The 21,274-nt window shown below is 35.2% G+C and overlaps 3 protein-coding genes across 4 annotated transcripts; 2 read left to right on the top strand and 1 right to left on the bottom strand.

Annotated features, from left to right (window-relative positions):
* Positions 1–3,185: 3,185 nt before the first annotated feature.
* LOC129300132 (beta-1,4-xylosyltransferase IRX9-like) lies at positions 3,186–5,411 on the top strand. The gene is made up of 3 exons (XM_054938662.1): positions 3,186–4,052; positions 4,153–4,384; positions 5,088–5,411. Exons 1-3 carry the CDS (start codon positions 3,391–3,393, stop codon positions 5,238–5,240), a joined length of 1,047 nt encoding a protein of 348 aa, XP_054794637.1. The 5' UTR covers positions 3,186–3,390; the 3' UTR covers positions 5,241–5,411.
* A 4,862-nt stretch (positions 5,412–10,273) lies between these two features.
* Positions 10,274–13,567, top strand: LOC129300131 (protein IQ-DOMAIN 2-like). 2 transcript variants are annotated; one of them, XM_054938660.1, is made up of 6 exons: positions 10,274–10,431; positions 10,959–11,058; positions 11,145–11,456; positions 11,711–11,932; positions 12,063–12,182; positions 12,508–13,567. In XM_054938660.1, exons 2-6 carry the CDS (start codon positions 10,984–10,986, stop codon positions 13,204–13,206), a joined length of 1,428 nt encoding a protein of 475 aa, XP_054794635.1. In that variant the 5' UTR covers positions 10,274–10,431; positions 10,959–10,983; the 3' UTR covers positions 13,207–13,567. The 2 variants fall into 2 exon arrangements, with proteins under 2 accessions (XP_054794635.1, XP_054794636.1); XM_054938661.1 differs by lacking the exon at positions 10,274–10,431 and adding an exon at positions 10,836–10,854.
* A 428-nt stretch (positions 13,568–13,995) lies between these two features.
* Positions 13,996–18,500, bottom strand: LOC129300130 (uncharacterized). The gene is made up of 6 exons (XM_054938659.1): positions 17,903–18,500; positions 16,775–16,963; positions 16,405–16,644; positions 15,804–16,021; positions 14,882–15,136; positions 13,996–14,759 (listed from the first exon to the last, which is right to left on the bottom strand). The coding sequence occupies exons 1-6, from the start codon at positions 18,318–18,320 to the stop codon at positions 14,523–14,525; spliced, it is 1,557 nt and encodes a 518-aa protein (XP_054794634.1). The 5' UTR covers positions 18,321–18,500; the 3' UTR covers positions 13,996–14,522.
* Between the last annotated feature and the right edge of the window lie 2,774 nt (positions 18,501–21,274).

Here is a 21,274-nt window from a genome sequence, read left to right as displayed (position 1 = left end):
AGCTTGAACCCTTTCAGAATGGTCTTAAAAGCTCCCTAACATACCACAATTCCCTTTCATCACTTACTCTTTATTCTCTTTCCTTTCTCCTTTGTTTTGTGAGCTGTAAATTTAAAATATTTGGCCATTCGTCATGGTAAGAGCCTCCATTCGTTGTAACAAATAGCAGAGATTGGCCCTCCTAATCTACCTTATCTTTTAGGCCCAGACAGCTTAATTTTCTCCCAGACTTGCCAAAAGCTATACCCATAAATATAAGATCTATTAGCCATCACTGACCATTATTACCCTAATTATTACTTAATCACCCTTGATTAATTAACTTAATCTTATAATTAAAATTTTAAATGTTACAACTCTCTCCTTTTAAGAATTTTGTCCTCAAAATTCAAATAAATAACAAAACATATCTCAATGGAACATGTGAGGCTACTACTGCTTCATCTTGAATTAAGATTATCCTAAGAGGTTATATAGCATATTAGAACAACTAATGATTTTGAGACGAGTAACAAAGTAGGATGGTGATAATTTATAGAAATAAAGATGCATGTGCCTTATGGTTTGGGAAAAAATTGAGAATCTTCAAACCAGTTAATATTCCTCAGGAAATAAAAGATAAATTCTTCTTAATTAGTTTTATTTCATACACAAAGTAGAAGTTGGAGATAATATGAACAAGTGCTTGCAAGTCACGCACTCTCAAATCCTAATCGGCTTTACTATCGCTTGTTTTTGAGTTTTATTGTCACATACCATAGTCCACATGTGTGTCTTTTAATGAGAAGTATCTAGACCTGACCTATGATCCATCAACATATTAAGCAGGCCCAACATGCTATATGACCTCTTAGAATTGGGCTCAAGTCATACCTCAAGAAATTTATCGGGTGATTGTTTATAAAAGATGGTTATAAGATTTGTCATCAACCAGTTATGTCTTATCTACCACCTTTTGTAGACTAATCTCTTATTCATTCATTGAAAATTCAGCTAATAATCAAGGTTTTTCCTTAAAGAATTGCTTGAAAACATCTTCCAATTTCACTTTTTAAAAATTCTCATCATATTTCAATTAATGAAGTCTGTGTCTTTGCAATCTAAATTATGAAAAGTTTAGATAATCTTTTTATATGATGTGGTTTTACTAAGACTTGTTGGTTTGGGAGTCTTTTAAATTTTAAAATTGATTCTCAACTACCTTAAAATTTACTCTAATGGCTAAAAGCCTAGTTAAATACTTTTCAAACTCATAAAAATAACCCCGATTGTGTCTAATATTTTATCTTTTTATATATTAGACACAATTTAGTTCTTTTGAAATCAAAAGTGTTTTGTGGTTAAATCTTTCACTCCTCAAAATGTGATCAACTAGGCAATATCAAGATCGGCTAGATTTTTTAAGGCCAATAATCTTGCATCATGCAAATCAAGATCACAAATTTAATTATAACTTCAAGTTCAAGCAATGGAAACACATACCTATCTGAAGAGATATTAACGAAGTTGACTTTTGAAGTTTAATTGTTTCAGAAAATCAGGATCTAAAATATCTATGCAAAGAAAAATTTCTTTAAATGGATCAGTCATTCAACTTTTAGAGACATTCATCGTGTCTTCATTAAACTTTCGTTTTCTTACGAGAACAAATTGGTTCTCAAATTAGCTATAGTGCTATTAGAAGACTTTGGTCTATATAAATTATCTTACATTAAGTTTATTGCTGGACTTTGTAAAACATATCGTGGCTTTATAGTCTTTGCAACATGACATAGGCATCTTACTAGGATAGTATAGTGTAGCAGCTTCTATTTTTCAATTTGAAGTTGTCGTTTTCATTTAAAAAAACAAGCTCTAAGGTTCTTGTTTCATTAATTCCATCACTTCTTATCATATATAGTATAATCACATGGAATGTCTTTTTGCTAAAAAAAAATAATGAAAAAATAACGTTTTCATCCTTACAGTTATTTGATTTATAGAATAATTTCTCTAGAACTTATAGTTTTTTTTTATATTTCCTATAGGCACATCTACAAAGTTTAACTGAAAAAATATCAAAAGAAAAAACTGTTTTCTTAGGAAAACACAATTGCTAGTCCCTATAATTTTATTAGATTTTATTTTTAATTTTTATAGTATTTTTTAATATTTTTAGTCCCTATAGTTTTAGAAAAATTAGGTGATATTTATTACATAGGTCTTTATAGTTTGAATGTGACTGAAAATTTTGGAAAAAATTATAGAGATTAAAAGAAAAATTCAATAAAACAATAAGGATTAATGATTATATTTTTCCCCCTTTACCTCAAAACTATTGTTCACATGGATCATGAGAAAAATCACGTCTTCATATAAACAGTACAAATTTATATTAATTTTAGGAAAAAAACTTTATGCTTAAAATACTTATTTTCAATTAAATCGAGACATGTATATCTATTATAGATTATTTATTTTATAATAAATTATTTTTATTAATATTATTGACATATTAAAAATTATATGTTTTAATTTAATTAAATAAAAATATATTCAATATATAAAGGTAAGTATATTAGCTTTGTCCTTAATTTTATATCATGTAGATGTAAATTTACTGGCCTTTCTCGGAAAAGAACACCCTCCACCACAAAAGCAATCATAAAAACGATGTTTCATTTGGGTTGAAGGAACTCTCAGCCCATGGTCAGCCCGGTTTACCGAACTCTTTTTGGGCCGATGTTTAGCCCAACTCAGTAGCTGACAACAAAAACGAGATCACCACAACCCACCAAGAAGGTTGAGTTCAGCACACAGTTGTATGAGTAAAAGGATCAAAAACCCACCAAGCATTTTACGTCCCAATGTCAGAATCTCACCCAGGACCGGCAATAATTATGATGGCCAAAATTTTCATTTGATTCATAACTACCCTCCACGATCAGATGCGTTTTTCTTCCCTCTCATAAAATTCATAATTATTCTGCTGTCAAGGCAATGCCAGATTTTATCGTAAAATTCCTTTAATTGGACAATGTCGGTCAACACCAAATTTTTTTTTTTTTTTAAAAAAAGGCTAGACAACCACTAGTATTTTTAGTTACGTGGGAGGAGTACATATTATTGATGGATAGGAACCCTCCCAACCGCCATTTGGTACAGATAGCAACTCATGCACTCCCAAAACCCTTCTCATATTCCTTTCACTTCAAGTGACATCCAAATGAAGCAACACCTTACCAGTGAAAAACCCCTCCATGAAATTTGTACACTTTCAGTTTGGCAGCACCAACCACTGCCTGACTTCCTCCCTCCAGTCAACACAGACACTACAAGCTGCTCTTAAATCTTCTGCTTTATTTTACCCATTCCTTGAAGGTTTGTGTGCATCAGGTGGTGATCAGAAAAATGGCTTCTGTAGAAAGATCAAAGAAGAAATCCCAGATATGGAAGAAAGGCATGATTCATTTTTCTGTGTGTTTCGCAATGGGTTTTTTCACAGGCTTGGCTCCTACAGGCAAGTCTTCAACGTTCTCTTCCCCATCACTTGCTACCTCCAATAGAGAATTCGCTCCACAGCCTATGCCAGTGGGCCACCAGACAGTAATTAATGCCAATACAAGTTCGATCGCTCCAGAGAAGGAAGGCCAGCCAATGATGTCCAGGTTCCCCAAACACAAAAAGAATCCGCGAGAAAAACCAGAACCCGAGTTGAGACCTCGTAAACCGGTGATTATTGTGACCCCGACGAGCAATAAACTTCGGTTTCAGGGGGTGTATCTGGGTAAGTTGGCCAACACTATAAAGCTGGTTCCTCCGCCATTGTTGTGGATTGTGGTGGAACCACAAACGGAGTCCACAGAACTGCCGGAGATACTGAGGACGACTGGCATCATGTACAGACATTTGGTTTCTAAGGAAAACTTCACTGACTTGGAAGCTGAACTCAATCACCAGAGGAATCTCGCTCTCAAGCACATTGAGCATCACAGGCTGAGTGGGATCGTCCACTTTGCTGGGCTTTCCAATGTTTATGACCTGGAATTCTTCCACCAACTCAGAGATATTGAGTATGAAATATTTTACTCTTATTTTTTATTCTGCGTTTTAAACTTCATGGCCAAGTTATTTGATTTGTATGGATGTATTGTTTTGGGAACTGATGAGCAGGGTGTTTGGGACATGGCCAATGGCAATGCTAAGAGCAAATAGGAAGAAAGTGAAGATGGAAGGACCTGTGTGCAATTCTTCACAAGTAATAGGATGGCATCTGAGGAAAAGGAACAATGAAACGGACATGTTGAGTTCTCAAATTCGTATTTCGAGTTTAGCCTTCAATAGTTCGATCCTCTGGGATCCTGAGAGATGGGGTCGCGATTCGCCTGTTCAAGACACCTCTCAGGTACATGTTTTATTTTTTAGGCTGCTATTTATCTTTTAGATAGTGGGAAATAAACCTTTAGGAATTATGGAAAAGAAATTTTTATTGCTGGGTTAAGTAATAAATTTATCCTTAAACTATAAATAATTTAGAAAAGGACCTTATAAGAATCTAATAATTTTTCTATACTTTTCTTGATCATATTTTTATAATTCTTAAAGTCTTTTTTTTATACAATTAAAGTAAACATTTGTTAACAATACCAATAATATTACATATTTTTAAAAATATTGAATAAGAACATATTATATAAAAATGCGTTTAAAATTCATATGCATCGAGATCTATAATTTAAATATATATTTTTTTTAAATTTGACTTTCATTGTTTGATGAACACAATCATTTAGCTACTGCTTCCAGTTTCGTGTGACTGCTTCGTTTGACGAGTCACCCTCGTGTTTGGGTGAGATTTAGCTATTCTCCAACAACTTTATAAGACGAAACGTAAATTTCATTGAAAAAAGAGAGAAAGAAAAGGTGAGATATCAGATTCGTAATGACACGATAGTTGATTTGTTCAACTAATCTGAACAGTACAATATGATTTTGTGCTGACGGCATTAATTTGACGAAAATCTAGATTTAAGTTATTGGTTTTGTTTTTTTAATTATGTTGGGACCTTCATTTTCTCACTACTTGGCTTCTTTTCTAATTTTCATAGAATTCAATAAAGTTCGTGAAGCAAGTAATTCTGGAAGACGAGTCCAAGTTGAAGGGAATTCCAGCAGACGATTGCTCCAAGATTTTGCTCTGGCGTTTTAATTTCCATACCCAACCCACTCTAAAACGTCAAGTTTTGAGAATTTCATTATAAACGAAGGCGGAAGACTAATATAACAATAGAGTAAATATAAAGACGAATACAAAATTGGGTCGGTCCACAAGTTTATTTCTCTGCTATGAGCAATTTATTCAATTTTTTTTTCCAATTTTACTTTTCGTTCGATATTTTATTGATAATTTGATATACTGGTATTGATTATCCTATCCATATCCATCTTGGGTTAGCATAGCAAGCGAGCTCGTCTAATACAGAAAAGTAAAAGCTTTTAACTGTAATCATATATGATTTGTTTTTTTGGGTGATAAAGATCAAAGGATAGAAAGTAATTTCAATTATAAATTATAAAATTAGGAGCGTTTGATATTTTAAATTTATTTTTATATAATATTTTTTCTCAACTTCTAAAAATAATATAATGTTACTTTTAATGTTAACAAAAGATAAATTTTGGTATTAGTCAATGAGAAAAATAAAAAAAGCACTTAAAATTATAGAAAATGATTAATATTTTTTTTTGTAATTTTTGAATAAAAAATTACGAAAAATGATGAAGAAAAGAACTCCCCAATTTTCTGTAATTTTGTTGTCACTATTTGTATTTTTTGGTCCTTTGTTGGATAATTTTCTTATTTTTATCATTTTTTAATTAACTAATAATGAAAGTTAGCCTTTATTAACTATAAAATTTATATTGTATCATTTTTTAAAAAGTAAACAAAAAAAACTGTATTAAAAACAAATTTAAGATTCAAAATGTTTTTGAACCTAATTTAGGGATCAAATTGCCCAATAAGGCCATATTTTCTGGGTTGCGCAAAAGAAACTGACACATGCAAATCAAGATTGGGCTTCCCTGTTCAAGGAGGCTAGTGCGAGTCCAGACTCCAGATAGATCAATGCAATGTCTGATGGCTCTTCATCTGTGGCCGAAAAAACACAGTAATGTCTGATACACTTCGTATGGTGCTTTGAACTACGTGAGAAGTTCTATTCATATATATAAGAATTACAAGAGACGTTAGTCGCGAATCATGTAAAGTCGTTAATCACTAATACGATTATGAATTACATAGATTGTGATGATCAACTACAAAACGAGGACTTTGTTATTATTTTTCTCCCCCGGGTGGGGTGAAACTTCTTGAAAATAGTACTCTCTGATATTTTTCTTTAAGAAACATACATACTTGATACTCCGATACAGCTACCAAATGCCCATGCCTTTTTTATGGGGAGGAACAACTGCCCCTTTTTTTGTATAATGTTGTTTCGTGCCTTGTGAATGGTAACACAGTAGTTTAAATCAATCCTTTTTGGTTCTTGGGTGGGCAGGTCAATCTCATCCAATTATGAATCGTCGCTCTTCATTGTCTCAGTTTATTTGCTATAACAAACCGCATTATTATTAATACTCCTTTAATTTTAAATTATAAGATATTCTAGATAAAATTTTATACACCAATAAATCTTAATAAATATATTTAATAATTTTATATTTTTAAAATAAAAATACAAACTTCTCAAAATATCCATCCTGTAATATATTGAAAAGAAAAATGATAAAAATTAATTATAGAGAGAAGAGATAATATTAAAATTGATATATTTAATAAAAATTTAATTTATTTAAAGTGTTCTATAATTTAAAATAAATTTTTTTTTAAAAAATACTTCACATAAGATAGAGGGAGTATTAATTAGTAGGACAATTAAGTCCCACCTCAGTACTTTTCGGGAACGCTATTTAATATTTATTGAGTTCGTGTGTTTTTGCCGTTTGAGGACCTGACAAATTATTGAGAAAATTACACAATAACGCCCACAATGCAAAAATGGAGTATAATGCGCAATTTGTCCAAACAAGGATAGCGCGAATAACTGCGCGTGTGGTATACACCTGGGCGTATATTGAACTTTTTTGAAATATATATATATATATATATAAAAGATATTTTAAATAAAATTATATTAAAAAAATTACATCTAGATCAGGGTTTAAAATAACAGGCCGGTTCAACCGGTTGAACCGGGAACCGGCTCCTGATCCGGTTCGGTCAACCCTTAAAAACCGGTCAGCAGATAACCGGTCAAAAATCGGTAAAACCGGACAAAAACCGGACCGGTTCTCATGAAAGAACCGGAAAAAATTATAAAAAATAAAAAATAAATTAAAATTAAAATTAAATTACATCTTTCTTGATATTTAAATGAAAAGCTTCAGTTATAATTAATATTAATTATGTATTTATCAATAAAAAAATTATATTATCAAGCATCTATAATATATTTTTGAAAAAATGCATATTTAAATGTATTTTTTATTTAATTATGATATATAAATTAAAAATATATTAATTTAATATCAACCGGTTCGATCCTGATTCGACCATGATTCGACCAATGAACTGTGAACCAGTGCCTCGTCCGGTTCAATGACTGGTCCGGTTTTTAAAACCTTGATCTAGATCCTACATAAAAAAAATTTTATTATTAAAAAATTTCATAAATTTTATAACTTATAAATAAAAATAATAATTTATAATATTACATCATAAATGTTTGTTGTATAGTTGTAAATTTTTTTGTCCTGTTATAAATAAAAAGAATTTAAAAATATTTTTATAACTTTTATTAGACTTCTTCATAATAAATTCTCTTACGTAAAATCTATGTGTAATTTTTTTATTATATTATTTGATGAGATAATTAATTATTTTTAAATAAATATTATTTTTTTGCATGCCCTTATTTAACAAGGTATCATACTTAGAAAGAAGGGTTGGATGATTTGGTTATTAAAATATTTTTTAAAAAATTTATTAATTATATAATAAAAAGTTAAAAATATTTTATATTTTTTAACGGTGTCAGCAGTGGACAATTTTTGTTTATAATCGTAATTATTGAAATATTGAGTTGAACATTTTGAGCAAAAAGATGAGTACTGAATTCGTTTCGAACGAGGAACGAAAAGAGTTTAAAATAAAAGGGCAGGATGGGCCACATCGATGGTAGAGGTCATGTGAGTATTTATGAAGAGTTTTGATGACAGTCACGTGGGGTTGCAAGGATTACAAGGCTGCGGGCCGTAAAAATATTGGTGATTGCAGCTTTCACATCCATCTACTGTCAATTCAGGGCCTAGATTTATTGGGACATCGCAAGCTTTACTGAAATATATAATTTTATTTAAAAATATTTTATAAATTAAAGAGTGGTTGTGTTTAGCACATACAACCACTCCTAACCACTTTACTCAAGCAGAGGGAAAGTGATTAGATTGCCGATATCATATGAGAGAAAAATAATTTAATTTAAATCAAATATATTATCTTTAGAAATATTATATATATATATATATATCAAATTTTATTTTATTTATGAAAAATTATAAAAGAATAAAATTGTTAAAATGACTTATAAAAATAATCATTTTAAAAATACTATTTTCGTTTAAAAATATAAAGCATTTTTAATAAAATCTCACTCTAATAAAGTAATTATTTTTAAATTAATTATATATTTTTATATTTATTTTTATTAAATACTTTTTAATAAATATATAATTATTTATCAATAGGGATGTTTTTTAAAAAAAATAATAATTATATTTTAAATGATTATATTTTTAAACAGATGGAGTATATAAAATTGGGAAACGTATAAAATAATTGATTTGTTGATCGATAGTGTCATCAATGTTCACAATGTAACGTCCTCCTTAAGATACCTTCATTTTTTTTTAATGCCACTTTTCTCATCCACATGTGTTTTCTCGCCTCCTCTTCTGCATTTTGTCCATTTGCAGACCATATTTATTTGTTTAATGCATAATATTCAAAATTTCAAACTTGTGCACGCTCATTCGTTGTCAATTTCAATAATTAATTAAATCACACAGGGCGTCTTCATTGCAAATACTTCTCTTAAAAAAAAAATCAAGAGTAACAGAAAGGGAAACGAATTATGTATACTTTTAATTTTGTGTTTAGTTTCTCTGAATCCTAACCCATCTAAATTTTTCTTTAAAAAAATTTGAGTCTCATGAACATGTTTGTCGCTCACTCCAATCTCTGATGGCCTTTTAAAAAAATTAAGTTTATTTAACATTTAGAAAACATTCTAAACATCTTTTATTCTAATTAAAAAAAACGTTCTATTTAGTATTTATAAAAAATATTCAGTTGCATTTGTATGTCGCCATAATTAAATAAAGTCAGTCATGCCATATTATTTGATCTGATCAAAAATCCCATCACGATTCTATTAATATTTGATAGGCTGGTTCAATGGGACTTTTACCCTCAAAGAAACTGTGGTTTATTCGTTGGACCTTTTTGTCCCTGGCACTGGTACATGGAAAACAGAAAATACAACATCCGTCGGCACTCAGTAGCCAGGTTTATCGGATTGAGCGCACTAATTTCGTCACAAAGTTGCTGTCTCTTGTTTTTTAAGATTCCAAGATTACATCAATGATTCAATTTAACAGCATGAGAGGATTTTCATTGCCGTTTGGACATTAAACCCGCGGGAAAAATTTGAACTCAAGCCAAACTCTCGCGCGGGTTTTATAACTTTTTCCAGGAAAACCTGAAAGAGAAGGCATTTTGTAAAATTAAACATCTCGATTCTCGAGTTAGGTAAGGGTAAAAAAAGGAAAAGAAATGAAAGTGAACAAGAATAAGCTTTTATGAAAAGAGAAAAAAAAGAGAGAGAGAAAAAGAAAAAGAGAATCCACCGTCGCTATGAGATATCTGCCACACCTCACAAGTTTCCCTGCTTCACTGTGAAACAGTTAAAGAAGGAAGGTGAATAATAATAAAGCCACGCTGGGAGGAGAATGGTCATGGATTGGCAGCACGAAAACCAAAAGGCATGAACACTGTGACTTCTTCCCCTCTTCTTCGTACTCATGTTTGATTCTGTGAAACCGTGGCATCGAGGTTTAAACTTAATGTTAATATGGTGGGGACCACCGTCCACTGTGCAAGACCCAGGTAGTGGGGCCATTAATATCACCCGAACACCAGCTGGTTTTGCTTCCTCTCCTTTTCTCATATATCAAATATATCATGGAAAGCCTCTTGTCAAGATCTGATTTCGTTTCCCTCTGATTTCCACTCCAAATCTTTTTTTGTTTCTTCTGTCCAGAAATGGAGACGGCTCACCTTGGGAAGTGAAGGGCATATTTGAGATCTGACATTTGGTTTTAGCTCAGGTACCTCCATCTCCATTCCAATCAATTGTAACTCGAGTCTTTAGTTCCGCATTCGATACACTGTACTTCGTCATTTTCTTCTCTCTCTGATTCTCTGCTTGCGTTCTTCGATTGGGCATATATTCCTGGCTGCGCTGAAACTTTCTCAATCTCAACAACATGTTGGTGTTTCTAGATTTCACCGCAAGCGTCTCACTTAGCAATGCAGTTAGATAATTCTGAAATTCTCTGTTTCTTTGCTATGAAATTCCGGAAATGAAGATCATTTTTCTTTTTAGTCGGTTATATGTTTGACTCAATGTCAATTCGAAGAACCAGGATCAGAAAACTGTTGTTTAGTCTCCCAAGCGTTATATACATACCTTTAATGGTCATTACTCGATGAAATTGGTAGGATTACCGCCAGTTATGGATTAGGTTCAGGTTTTTATTCCTCTCACAGGTTTACCTTTTGCTGCTTGAAACTTGAGTTTGTATTGGGTTATCAGGTATGAGATCTTAACATTTAAAATCTATTCTTGATAAAGGATCAAGTCGAGGAATGCCAAGAAGATGGGGAGGAAGGGAAATTGGTTTTCCAATGTGAAGAAGGCTTTCAGCCCCGAGTCAAAGAAGAAGGAAGATCAGGTCTGTTAAATATATATATATATATATATATGGTTCATGTTAACTCTGTGAAACAGTTCTGATAGTTTTAGCTTCCACTATCGCAGAAAGCAAGCAAATCGAAGAAGAAATGGTTTGGGAAGCAAAAATTGGAGGCCACCTCAGACTCACACTTGGGTTCTGAGAAAACAGCACGTCCTTCTCCTCATCCTGAAGAAATTAAGTCACATGATGTTGAGAATGAATCCAGTCAAAGTCATGTTCATGCAGTTGCAACTACTGTGAATGCTGAGAGACCTATTCCTGCGGCTCAGACAGCAGCTGTTGCAGTTCAAGCCCCTAAAATCCCTCGATTTGCCGGTAAATCAAGGGAAGAAGTGGCTACACTAAAGATTCAGACAGCTTTTAGGGGATATCTGGTATGACGATCAATGTAGATCACTCTTCATATGTTTCTTACCCCTCTTCGTTTTGAAAGCTATTTAACTGTAATGAGAGTGAGAGTCATTCCAAAGCATGGGTTTCTTGCATGAAGTTAAACTTTTCTTTTTCTTTGGTTGCTCTCTTAAACTAACCAAGTTTTTGGGAAGTCAGGGATGTCGAAAAAAGAAATTCTTGTTGATTGAATGTTTAGTCAACTTCTTGAACTGAAATTTCTGTAAAAATCGTTTAGGCAAGAAGAGCATTGCGAGCTTTGAGAGGGCTGGTCAGATTGAGGACACTAATGGAAGGGCCAATTGTAAAACGCCAAGCTACTAGCACTCTTCGTTCTATGCAAACTTTAGCTCGTGTGCAATCTCAGATTCGTTCTAGGAGGATCAGGATGTTCGAGGAGAATCAGGCTCTACAAAGGCAGCTCTTACACAAGCATGCAAAAGAGCTCGAGAGCATGCGGGTCTCTGGGTTTCACTTCTTTGTTTTTCACATGATAATGCATTATCCTTGACTTAACACCACCATTTGTCTGGTCTTTAGAATATAAAATTTGGCATGTTTTCAACTTTTGCTGCAAATTTTCATCACAGATTGGAGAGGAATGGGATGATAGCCTGCAATCCAAAGAACAAATTGAAGCAAAGTTGCTACAGAAGTATGAGGCAGCTATGAGAAGAGAAAAGGCGCTGGCTTACGCATTCACTCATCAGGTTCTCTATTTGCTTGTGAATTTATTATATTCATTATTTTCCTCATAAGCTGAAAAGAAAGAAATGGGAAAAAGGAATGCATAAATGAAACTAACAGGGGGGGGGGGGAATAGAAAGGAAAACTGGTTTTGTTATTGGAGTTTGGCAAGCATAAATTTCATGTTATCGATGAAGAGATAATAAGGCCACTTGAGCTGTTAGCATAATCCTATGACCCGCTAAATGAAGGCGCAGGGCCATTCATTTTTGCTTACTTGTCAAGCAAGTACCATATTCAATTCAAATTAACAAATTTTGATTCTTGTGATAAAAATGTCTACAACAGCAAACATGGAAGAATTCATACAGATCTATAAACCCAATGTTCATGGATCCAACTAATCCTTCCTGGGGTTGGAGCTGGCTGGAACGATGGATGGCTGCCCGGACATGGGAGAGCCAAAGCAAAATGGAGAAAGAAATGAACGATGACCATTCATCAGTGAGAAGTTCTAGCCGCAGCATCACCGGTGGAGAAATCAGCAAATCATATGCTCGTTACCAGCTCAATTCTGAAAAGCATTCTCCCACAGCAAGCCAAATTCCTGACTCCCCTAGCTTCCGTTTATATTCAACTCCTTCAAAGCCAGCTTCCAGAAAACTGAAGAAGGCCAGCCCAAAGGACAGCTTTGCAATGGATGATGACATTAAAAGTGTGGCCAGTGCGCAGTCAGGGCGGTTCCGGAGGCACTCCATCGGTGGCGCGTCCGTGAGAGACGACGAGAGCCTTGCGAGCTCTCCGGCGGTTCCGAGTTACATGGTGGCAACTCAGTCTGCAAAAGCCAAGTCCAGGACGCAGAGTCCATTGGCAGCTGAGAATGGCACGCCGCAGAAGGCGAAAGATAAAGGATCTTTCGGGACTGCAAAGAAACGGCTTTCTTACCCGCCTTCACCGGCGAGGCCGTGGCGGCATTCAAGTGGGCCCCCAAAGGTAGAAAACAACTTAACTGCAGAAATCACTATGGCTGATGGCGGGGCTGCTTAAATAAATAAGAGGAGGTAAGTTCAAAAGCGAGGTCGTAAAGATTGTGTACGAGAAATGTTCGTTTGACTCGAGTGTTCCATTTTACTTGGTTTTATAAATTAAATTGTTTGCCGTGTTCTGGGAGGTATTAAAAATCGTTTTACCTGCTTTTTCCCCCTCTTTATATTCTCTCAATATTTGCTCTCAGATGGAAAATGGTTCTCAGAAGAACAAGTGCCATATCTTCCTCATCATAACAGATCATCGTTCTATTTGAAGATCGTGATTTCTGATTCGAGACATAAAATGTATATTCCATTTCAGCATCTCATTGGTTTGTATTACTCTGTTTTCGCAAGATATGATTTCTGTGTTGAGATGTTTTGCTGTGTTTCCATCCCCATGTATTTTATTAGAGGGTTGATATTTGGAGGATTGGAGTTTGCGACAAAGAATGACATTTACACGTCTCAAAATCTTATGGTCTAATCTAAACGTATGATGCGAATTACAATTGACACAAGCATATATGATGGAATACTGTCACACTGAAGTAAGATTGCAGCTCTCTCCATTCCACTTCTCCCCATACCAACTGCCTTCTCAGTAGCAGTAACGTGATATACTATTTTTTAGTGTCCAAGGGTTGCTCGCTACGCAGTATAATAATAAATAGAAAATTGGAAATGATATTCAGTCACTACGTGTCAAACGCAACTGGGGAACTGGCTCCGACTCAAGTGAAACTATACAACGACGACAAACAACATAACCATGCTGTAAAAGCATTGTACTTCACCAGATACCAACTAACAAACTTTCTGTCGGTGAATATTGATCATTGTAATTCAAAAGTCTACAAATGTCATAATCCTCATAAATCTTCAGCTAAAAGAGGAAGATATTCAGATGGAATTACATTTTAGGGGGTGGGAAAACTCGTTTGTTCTACCCTTATATACTTTACAACAACATTCGTAGTATGCAGTTAAACGCCAGAGGCAACGACCATCGCTGGAGGATCCAATTTGACAAGTAGGATAATGATTCCCCCACAATAAGTGTTACCCCTTGGACAGAATTCTGCCGCTCAGTTAATGATGATACCAAAAAACATCCTAAACGAGATAACAGATACAACGTAGTATATGGAAATGGGAGTTGAAAAAAAAAACCTTAGTGATATGTTGCTTTTATCTGTGTCTCCAGAAGCTCTTATGATCCAAAGTTTTCGGATTTGCAATGAATATTGTCGTCTTTCAAGCTCCATCAAGCAGAGGAGCAGCCTGTGGTATTTACAATCACAGCCTAAGGAAGCGTGAATCAGTAGCCACGTGTCATTCCATATCCGAAGCAAAAACTGGTAAATCTCCCACGATTGCAGTTTCTCCTTGTTTTTCAAGTGGACCTTGAGGGTTTCCAAAAAGGGTGGAGACTATCTGCCTATGACATTCATCACAGAAAAAGAAATAGGACAAGTGACCTTCATTAGGAAGTTTATGGATGACTGCCTCCGGCAAAACTCGTCCTATGTATTCCGCCATTGATGGTGGGACCACCCTATCATCCGATCCCTGTTCAGAATTGAAAAGGAAAGCATACGAGAACAAAATTAAACATCAAGATGAACTCGTTCTCTATAGGAAAAATTTAGGTTAGAAGAAACAGCACTACCCAAGAAAATATGAGTTCATACCTGCCATATGTTTATAGGGCCAAGAAATCCTGCTAATTCACATTCTGCCTGACTGTACATAGACTTCAACCAAAGAAGCAAGCCTCCTGTTCGGCACTTCTTATGCACCTGGAGCTCCGTTAAATCAAATCCCCAATTTGTTACCTGCAGAACAGCTTCCTCTATAAACGGTTGTGTGTTTCCCTGGCGTACTGACTCCTCCACGTTCCGTTGCCAAAATTCTTCAAATGCTGGCTCTTCTATCAGAATTTCATCCTGAACATGCCAAGATGTTAATTTAACAGATCATCAGGGAATCGCTTGCCTTTTATCAATGAAAGCTGAAGAAAACTAAGAAAATCTCTTACTGGGCATTGTGTTTTAATTCCTATTTTTAAATCAGCTTCACTATCATGCTCAGAGATCCGTTTCAGAGGCAAGATTAGAAGAAAGTAACAAGGGCCAAAATTTTGGATGGATTCTAATATTTGCAGTCCGATGCACGTCAATGAAGCCACTGGATTCTATACGCAAGCCATAAGAACGATGATATTATTTATAATATGAAGATACCCTGGCGCACAATTACTCATCCCCTCATAATACCAAAGATTAAACAAAATGAGTGTATAGCTATCACTTTCCGTAGCTTATGTTTATTAGATAAAGCAAATTTCTAAAGAGTTGTCATGTTAGGATCTGCATATTTTAACCAGCTATGGACAGACTTTTCCACATACAAGCTGAGATTTACTTCCATTCTACATCCAACTGTTAAAGCAAATGAGTATTTTAGTCAATCATGTGTTACGGTGGGCAGACAACAGCCAAAGATTGATGAATCCAGTTGCTTCCAGTTGGCATGAATTCACAACCATTATCGATAAATCTAAAACACTATATCGATTTTAAAATTATACCGTTCAAAGATTGACATATTCACCTTCTTTCCCAATGAAAAGGACAACTGCTTATCAATCTTATCATGCTTTCCTGACAAGAAGCTTTTCCTATAGAAAAAAGAGAGAAGTTTTGGAAATCTACGAGCCAGTGAATACATGAACTTCCTCCTTGGCAACCATTTCTCCCAAGTTCTTTTGATCTCATTCTTACTCATACGTGGCTCAAATGGATTGATCATGGGAGCTAACATAGCTGCACCTGCAATTTCAGGTAATATCACAAACAACATCAGACTCTAAAATATTTCCTTTCATTTATGCAGAGATCATGGGGAGTAGAAAAGGAATAAACAAGTTTAACATAACTTACATTGCTATATACTCCAAAATTATTCTCAACAAATATTTGCATTAAGCTGTATGAATGGAGATAAAACTAATATCATAATTGGCACTCACATTGCATATTGCCCAAAAGTTATACCACCAATGTCTGTGGTTAAGTCTCGAATTAAGCTCAAAGAATTTAAAAGCTCCGAAAGCAACCTTAAATCCATGACGGGAAACATGGACTTCCAGATGCTGAACATATAATAAGCTTTTAACCAGAACCCAGACACGAAGCATCATATTGTTGAATACCTGCAATTCTGTCGGGAATATATCTGAGTGAAGCCCAAGCATGAATGCATCCACTTGAGTGGCACAGTACCCAGAATTTGTCACTAACATTGACAGCGTTGATTAGATGCAGCAAATCCATAGCTGAGGAGTTAAGATTTCTCTTAGGATGAGGATCACTCTCCCCAAAACCAGGAAGATCATATGTGACTAAACGTATACCATACTCTTCAAGCAGTGAAGCTTTAGCACCAGGTATACCTTCCATTGGAAAAGAAACAACAACAAATCAGATAGTAGGCAGAGCTTCGTATCTCTTGCTAATTTCTGGTCAGAATATGATAGAGATTATGAATGCCAATCCTGAAAATAAAAAATTCTGACAACTCACCCGCCAGTCTGGAAGAAAGAAAAGCGTGTGGAGCAACAAGGGAAAATCTAGCTTTATCAGCAAGAACACCTTGCTCATCATAAGCCATGTATCTACCATCAGGAAGAAGTATTCGCCTAGCACTAGGAGGATGCATGCGCACCTTTACCACTGGGGCTACAGAGTCACGGTTGGGATCCACACTAATAGCTGCAAATTGCTTATAAAGGTCAGTAAATTTCATACCAAACCAACATCATCAGGCAGAAATCATTCATAAACAATTATAGTAGTTTCTCTGGAATCTAATAAAACTCACATAATAAGTGTTTGAAATAGCATTGACAGAGAAAACAAAATCAAGGAAAAAACAAGAAAAAATGCACCTAGTTCATGGAGGCGCATGGATATAAAATCAAGGTTTATAATTACCAAAAATAACCGAACACTGAAAAAAATGATGAAAGTAACAATGTGAGAATTTTTCTGTTACTTCATTAATAAAAGTCAATAATCTCCTATTCGGTTGTAAAGACTCTTAATGAGTGAAGCCCACACTGATGAACAGCACAAATACGCTGTGTCTGAAGGGACATGAACAATAAATGACTCATAGTAAATTCATGTACTATAAGTTATGTGGTATAATCCAAATTTATTATCAGTATTCACTAGCACATGAATAATTTTTTCCCCTAAGATTTTAACCCACGGTTGCAATTCGGTTCAGAAGACCGTATTTTTAAATGTAATAACTTCAACATAATCTCAAGTTTTTCTATGAAATGCGGCTTGTCGATCAGTGATAATCGTAGAATCTGATAAACGGTGCTCATTTTAATTTTCAAACATGAAAATGATGCCTCGCAGCGATATCATAATGTCGGAGAACTAGACTTGCTCTATGTTATGGAAGTCTTTCCAAGAGGAAGTTCCGAATTTCATTGTCCAATCAATATTTCCAAAAACACCAGTAAACCTGTGTCATGAAAAAAATGGGGCAGTGACGAGGGCTTGTACCAGCTCTCCCTCTTTTATAAGGTATAGCAATTTAATACGACCTATCTAAAAAAAAATGTTGAAGAAAGGAAACTCTACAACAAATAAATTAACGTGAGAGTAAACAGACAGGGTAGTTAATTAAGTAACCTGCGAGTGCAAGAATGAAAACGAAGAACACGACCGACCAAGCTTGAAACGGATCCCGATCCTCAGGCAAAAAAGCATTCAGAAACCTTAAACTTTTTGAAGCCTTAGCACAAGGCCCTTGGAGCTTTCTCACTACATACGAGTTCTCGTTCAAGAAATTCTGTTGCACAATATCCCTACAACCTCTAGCAAATTCCATAAGTATCTCACACCAAGCCATCACAAAACCCATGGCCTGATCCTTGAAGCTCTCCCCCGATCCCTCCGATTCCAACGTCAGCGATTCAGGGGGCACATACCCCGATCTTCTCGTCTCAAATGGTGTCGTGGAGGATTCCATCGGATCTCCGGTATAACGGACGTCAGAGCTGTCCAGAAGACTCGACAGCCCGTCTCTCCACGAGTCTACTTCCACCATTTACCCCCAAAAATAACAGTCACAACTAGCTCAGACCTCAGTAACAGGTGAAATCCCCCGCTTCGGCAGCACTTTCATAATCAGGAATTAACGGAAAAGGAGAAGGTCACTTCTGATGTTTATATATAAAAATGAAATGAGCCTGAGTGGTGACGACAATGGCCAGCCAGAACAAAACAGAACCGAAATGTAACTTTTTTACAAGCGTGATCTTGAAGCTATATTTTCCAATTAAAAAATTCCGACCAGTATTCAAAATGAACCTAAAAAATTTAAAAGGAAATTCACTTAACAATTTAACAGACAATTTTTTTTTTTTAAAGAAGGGGGCAAAAAGGGCCGGGAAGAAGAAAGGAAAGATAAAATGCTGTGTGCGCTGAGCAGGAAGCCTCTTTCCCTTACCGACGCTGAAAACTTGCGCCCCAGCGAAAAGTGAAAAACTATGTGGTATTACGGTATTACGTGATCTATCCTCTACTTCAATTCTGATTTTCTTCAAAACAGAGAACAATGGCCTGCTTAACCCCAAGTCTAGTTGCTATTATTACACTAAAGCTTTCGTTAGCAGAGAAAGAAAGAGCGAGAAATGATAGGTACCCCCTCGTGTTTCATTTAAAAGTCTCATTGTAGAAGTTGCATTTAATTCTATTTATAAGTCATGGTGTGTCTTTTTAAATAATATTTGAGAGGTATTTACTTCATGAGAGAAAAAAAAGTAACAGGACATTTTTTTTAATTTATTATATAGGAATATGTTTGAAATCTTACTTACTTTTATTTTTTGTACTTTTATTGTATTGATATTGATGAGATTGGTAGAAATGAGATGGGAGGGAGTAGAAGGTAACAACATGTGGACACGTCAGCCTTGTACGGCTCCCAACTTAAGCCTGGCTCGCTACTAAATCAGAGCCTGTCTGATCCGGCAGGCCCGTGGAAAGCGGTTACCTGTACTTGTCGGTCTAGTGCAGTGCCTGTCACCGAAACCTCGACGCTAAGCTATTAGAGTGACGAGGCCCCATCCCATGTGAGCCGCACAATATCCTTGACCATTTTCTACTTTTTTGCACAAGAAAAAATGCAAGTCGTAGCTTTAATTTTGAGTGCATAAGTCAGGACATTACCCAAATGCAAATTCAAGCAGCTAGTTGAGCATGAAGTTGATTATAGAATGCCAATCGCGTCACGCTTAAAAAAGTTATGGTAGTGGCATATAACATGAGCTGCTAGGGGGTTTTGCTTTTGGCTGGTGACGTGTTTTCAAAATGGTGGCCGTTCGAAGTGGTTGGAATGGACGTCAGATGGTGATGAAGCGGTGACGTGGAAATCTCTGATTGGCCTCACCAACACACAGTGGTCCTGAGTCCTCACCCGCAGTGGCTTGCGAAAAGCAAAAAAAGCACGGGAAAGTAGAAAGGGGAAAGGGGCGCGGAGGTGGTCCGTGGGAATAAAAACTTAAGCCTATTTGGCAATTTTGATAATAATTTTCTGTTCTTTAAAATATTAAAAGGATATGTTTGATAACATATTTTAAAAAGCATTTTAAAAAATTGAAATATTATTTTGAAGAGAATAAAAATAAAAAACAACTTTTAAGTGTTATGAAAAAAATTATTTTTATTATTTTTTATTCTTAAAACATGTTTTATAAAATATTAATTTTTAAAATAAAAAAATAAAAAATATGTTAAATAGCCCCTTAATCTTGAATTCCTCCTCCCGGTCGTCACGTTGGTTCGGGTCAAATCAGGACATCTATGTAGTCGTGTCGCGTGAAGGATTGCACCGTTGTCCGCTTCGGATCACCAAATATTCCTATTCCCGACTAAATTTATTAATTAAAATTGGGTATCAACATTTATCCCTGGTCTTCCAGAGAGAAATTTTCAGGCACGACGCTTATTTCGCGAGGAAGGACTAATGAGGTCCAATCCAGGTGAAAGAGGTACCTGATTTTGAGCCCATTTTGGTCATCCATTTTTAATGATTTAAATTTACTTGCATTAAAAATATTAAGAAAACCATATATTCTAGGTAATGAAAGAGGGATATTACAAATGTAGAGTATCCAGACGTGGGGGTTCTGCAAGTGGAAGGGTGGAGAATATTTTTGAGCAATGGATGTCATTGTCTAGAGAGCGAGGGGAATACAGGGAAAAGCAAGAGCACATGGCGTGTTGGTGGGTGCGAATACGCTGACGGCGACAGGAAAATCAAAGAGAGAGCCATCTTCCACGTCTTCTTCGCCTTCTTCATTTTCGCGCACGAACAGGGCCATGAATCATGGCTGACCCTTGGAACGAGAGAATCTGTATTATATATTTAAATTTTCTCATACATCACAAATAAATAAACTAGTGTGGCGTGATATTTCAATATTCAGCTTGGTCTTGTTTGTAAGGTCATCTTATTGGTCCTTCGCGTAAGACCTTCTATAAAATTTAATAAGGCTTTTATAATTAATATCTAAAAAATATCCTCTCTCTCTCTCTCTCTCTCTCTCTCTCTCTTTATACTGGTTTTTCGTCCTATAATCCCAGTGAGATATATCAATCAAATAGCAATTTTGAAAAGTTGTATAAGATTTTAACTTCTAATTAATTTTCTTAACCACGAGAAAGTGGTTAACAATATTACGAAAATGAGTTGGGGGTGTACCTTGTGTAATCCACTAGCTTGCCCACCCTGATGGTTTATTACTTTGCCAAGGTTGATTTTGCACGTGTATGTGATTACGTCAATATTAATGTGTGAGTAGAATCGACATTCTAACACTGGTTAAATATTAGCAGAGCACCTCCCTTTTTTGCACGACGACAACGAAATTAATTAATATCAGAAAAAAGAGCGAGGTTCCTACATCCCATGGGTGGTTAATTTGCCAAGAACGGTATTCGAGCTACATTGATTCACTCGATGGGTAAGGTATTCTACACCTCCATTCCCTTATCAGA

The sequence above is a fragment of the Prosopis cineraria genome, unplaced genomic scaffold (assembly GCF_029017545.1).
Source record: "Prosopis cineraria cultivar Desert tree isolate PC_DT_omini unplaced genomic scaffold, ASM2901754v1 PC1442, whole genome shotgun sequence".
In the NCBI taxonomy this organism is placed as follows: domain Eukaryota; kingdom Viridiplantae; phylum Streptophyta; class Magnoliopsida; order Fabales; family Fabaceae; genus Prosopis; species Prosopis cineraria.
This window is presented reverse-complemented; position numbering and strand designations above follow the sequence as displayed.

Coding starts and splice junctions, on each gene's coding strand:
- LOC129300130 (XM_054938659.1), bottom strand. CDS start 18,320: ATGGTGGAAGTAGACTCGTGGAGAGACGGGCTGTCGAGTCTTCTGGAC. Junction 16,964..17,902: donor TTTCATTCTTGCACTCGCAG/GTTACTTAATTA, acceptor AGCAATTTGCAG/CTATTAGTGTGGATCCCAAC. Junction 16,022..16,404: donor TATTCCCGACAGAATTGCAG/GTATTCAACAAT, acceptor CTGAAATTGCAG/GTGCAGCTATGTTAGCTCCC.
- LOC129300131 (XM_054938660.1), top strand. CDS start 10,984: ATGGGGAGGAAGGGAAATTGGTTTTCCAATGTGAAGAAGGCTTTCAGC. Junction 11,059..11,144: donor CAAAGAAGAAGGAAGATCAG/GTCTGTTAAATA, acceptor CCACTATCGCAG/AAAGCAAGCAAATCGAAGAA. Junction 11,933..12,062: donor AAGAGCTCGAGAGCATGCGG/GTCTCTGGGTTT, acceptor TTTTCATCACAG/ATTGGAGAGGAATGGGATGA.
- LOC129300132 (XM_054938662.1), top strand. CDS start 3,391: ATGGCTTCTGTAGAAAGATCAAAGAAGAAATCCCAGATATGGAAGAAA. Junction 4,053..4,152: donor CACCAACTCAGAGATATTGA/GTATGAAATATT, acceptor ACTGATGAGCAG/GGTGTTTGGGACATGGCCAA. Junction 4,385..5,087: donor CTGTTCAAGACACCTCTCAG/GTACATGTTTTA, acceptor TAATTTTCATAG/AATTCAATAAAGTTCGTGAA.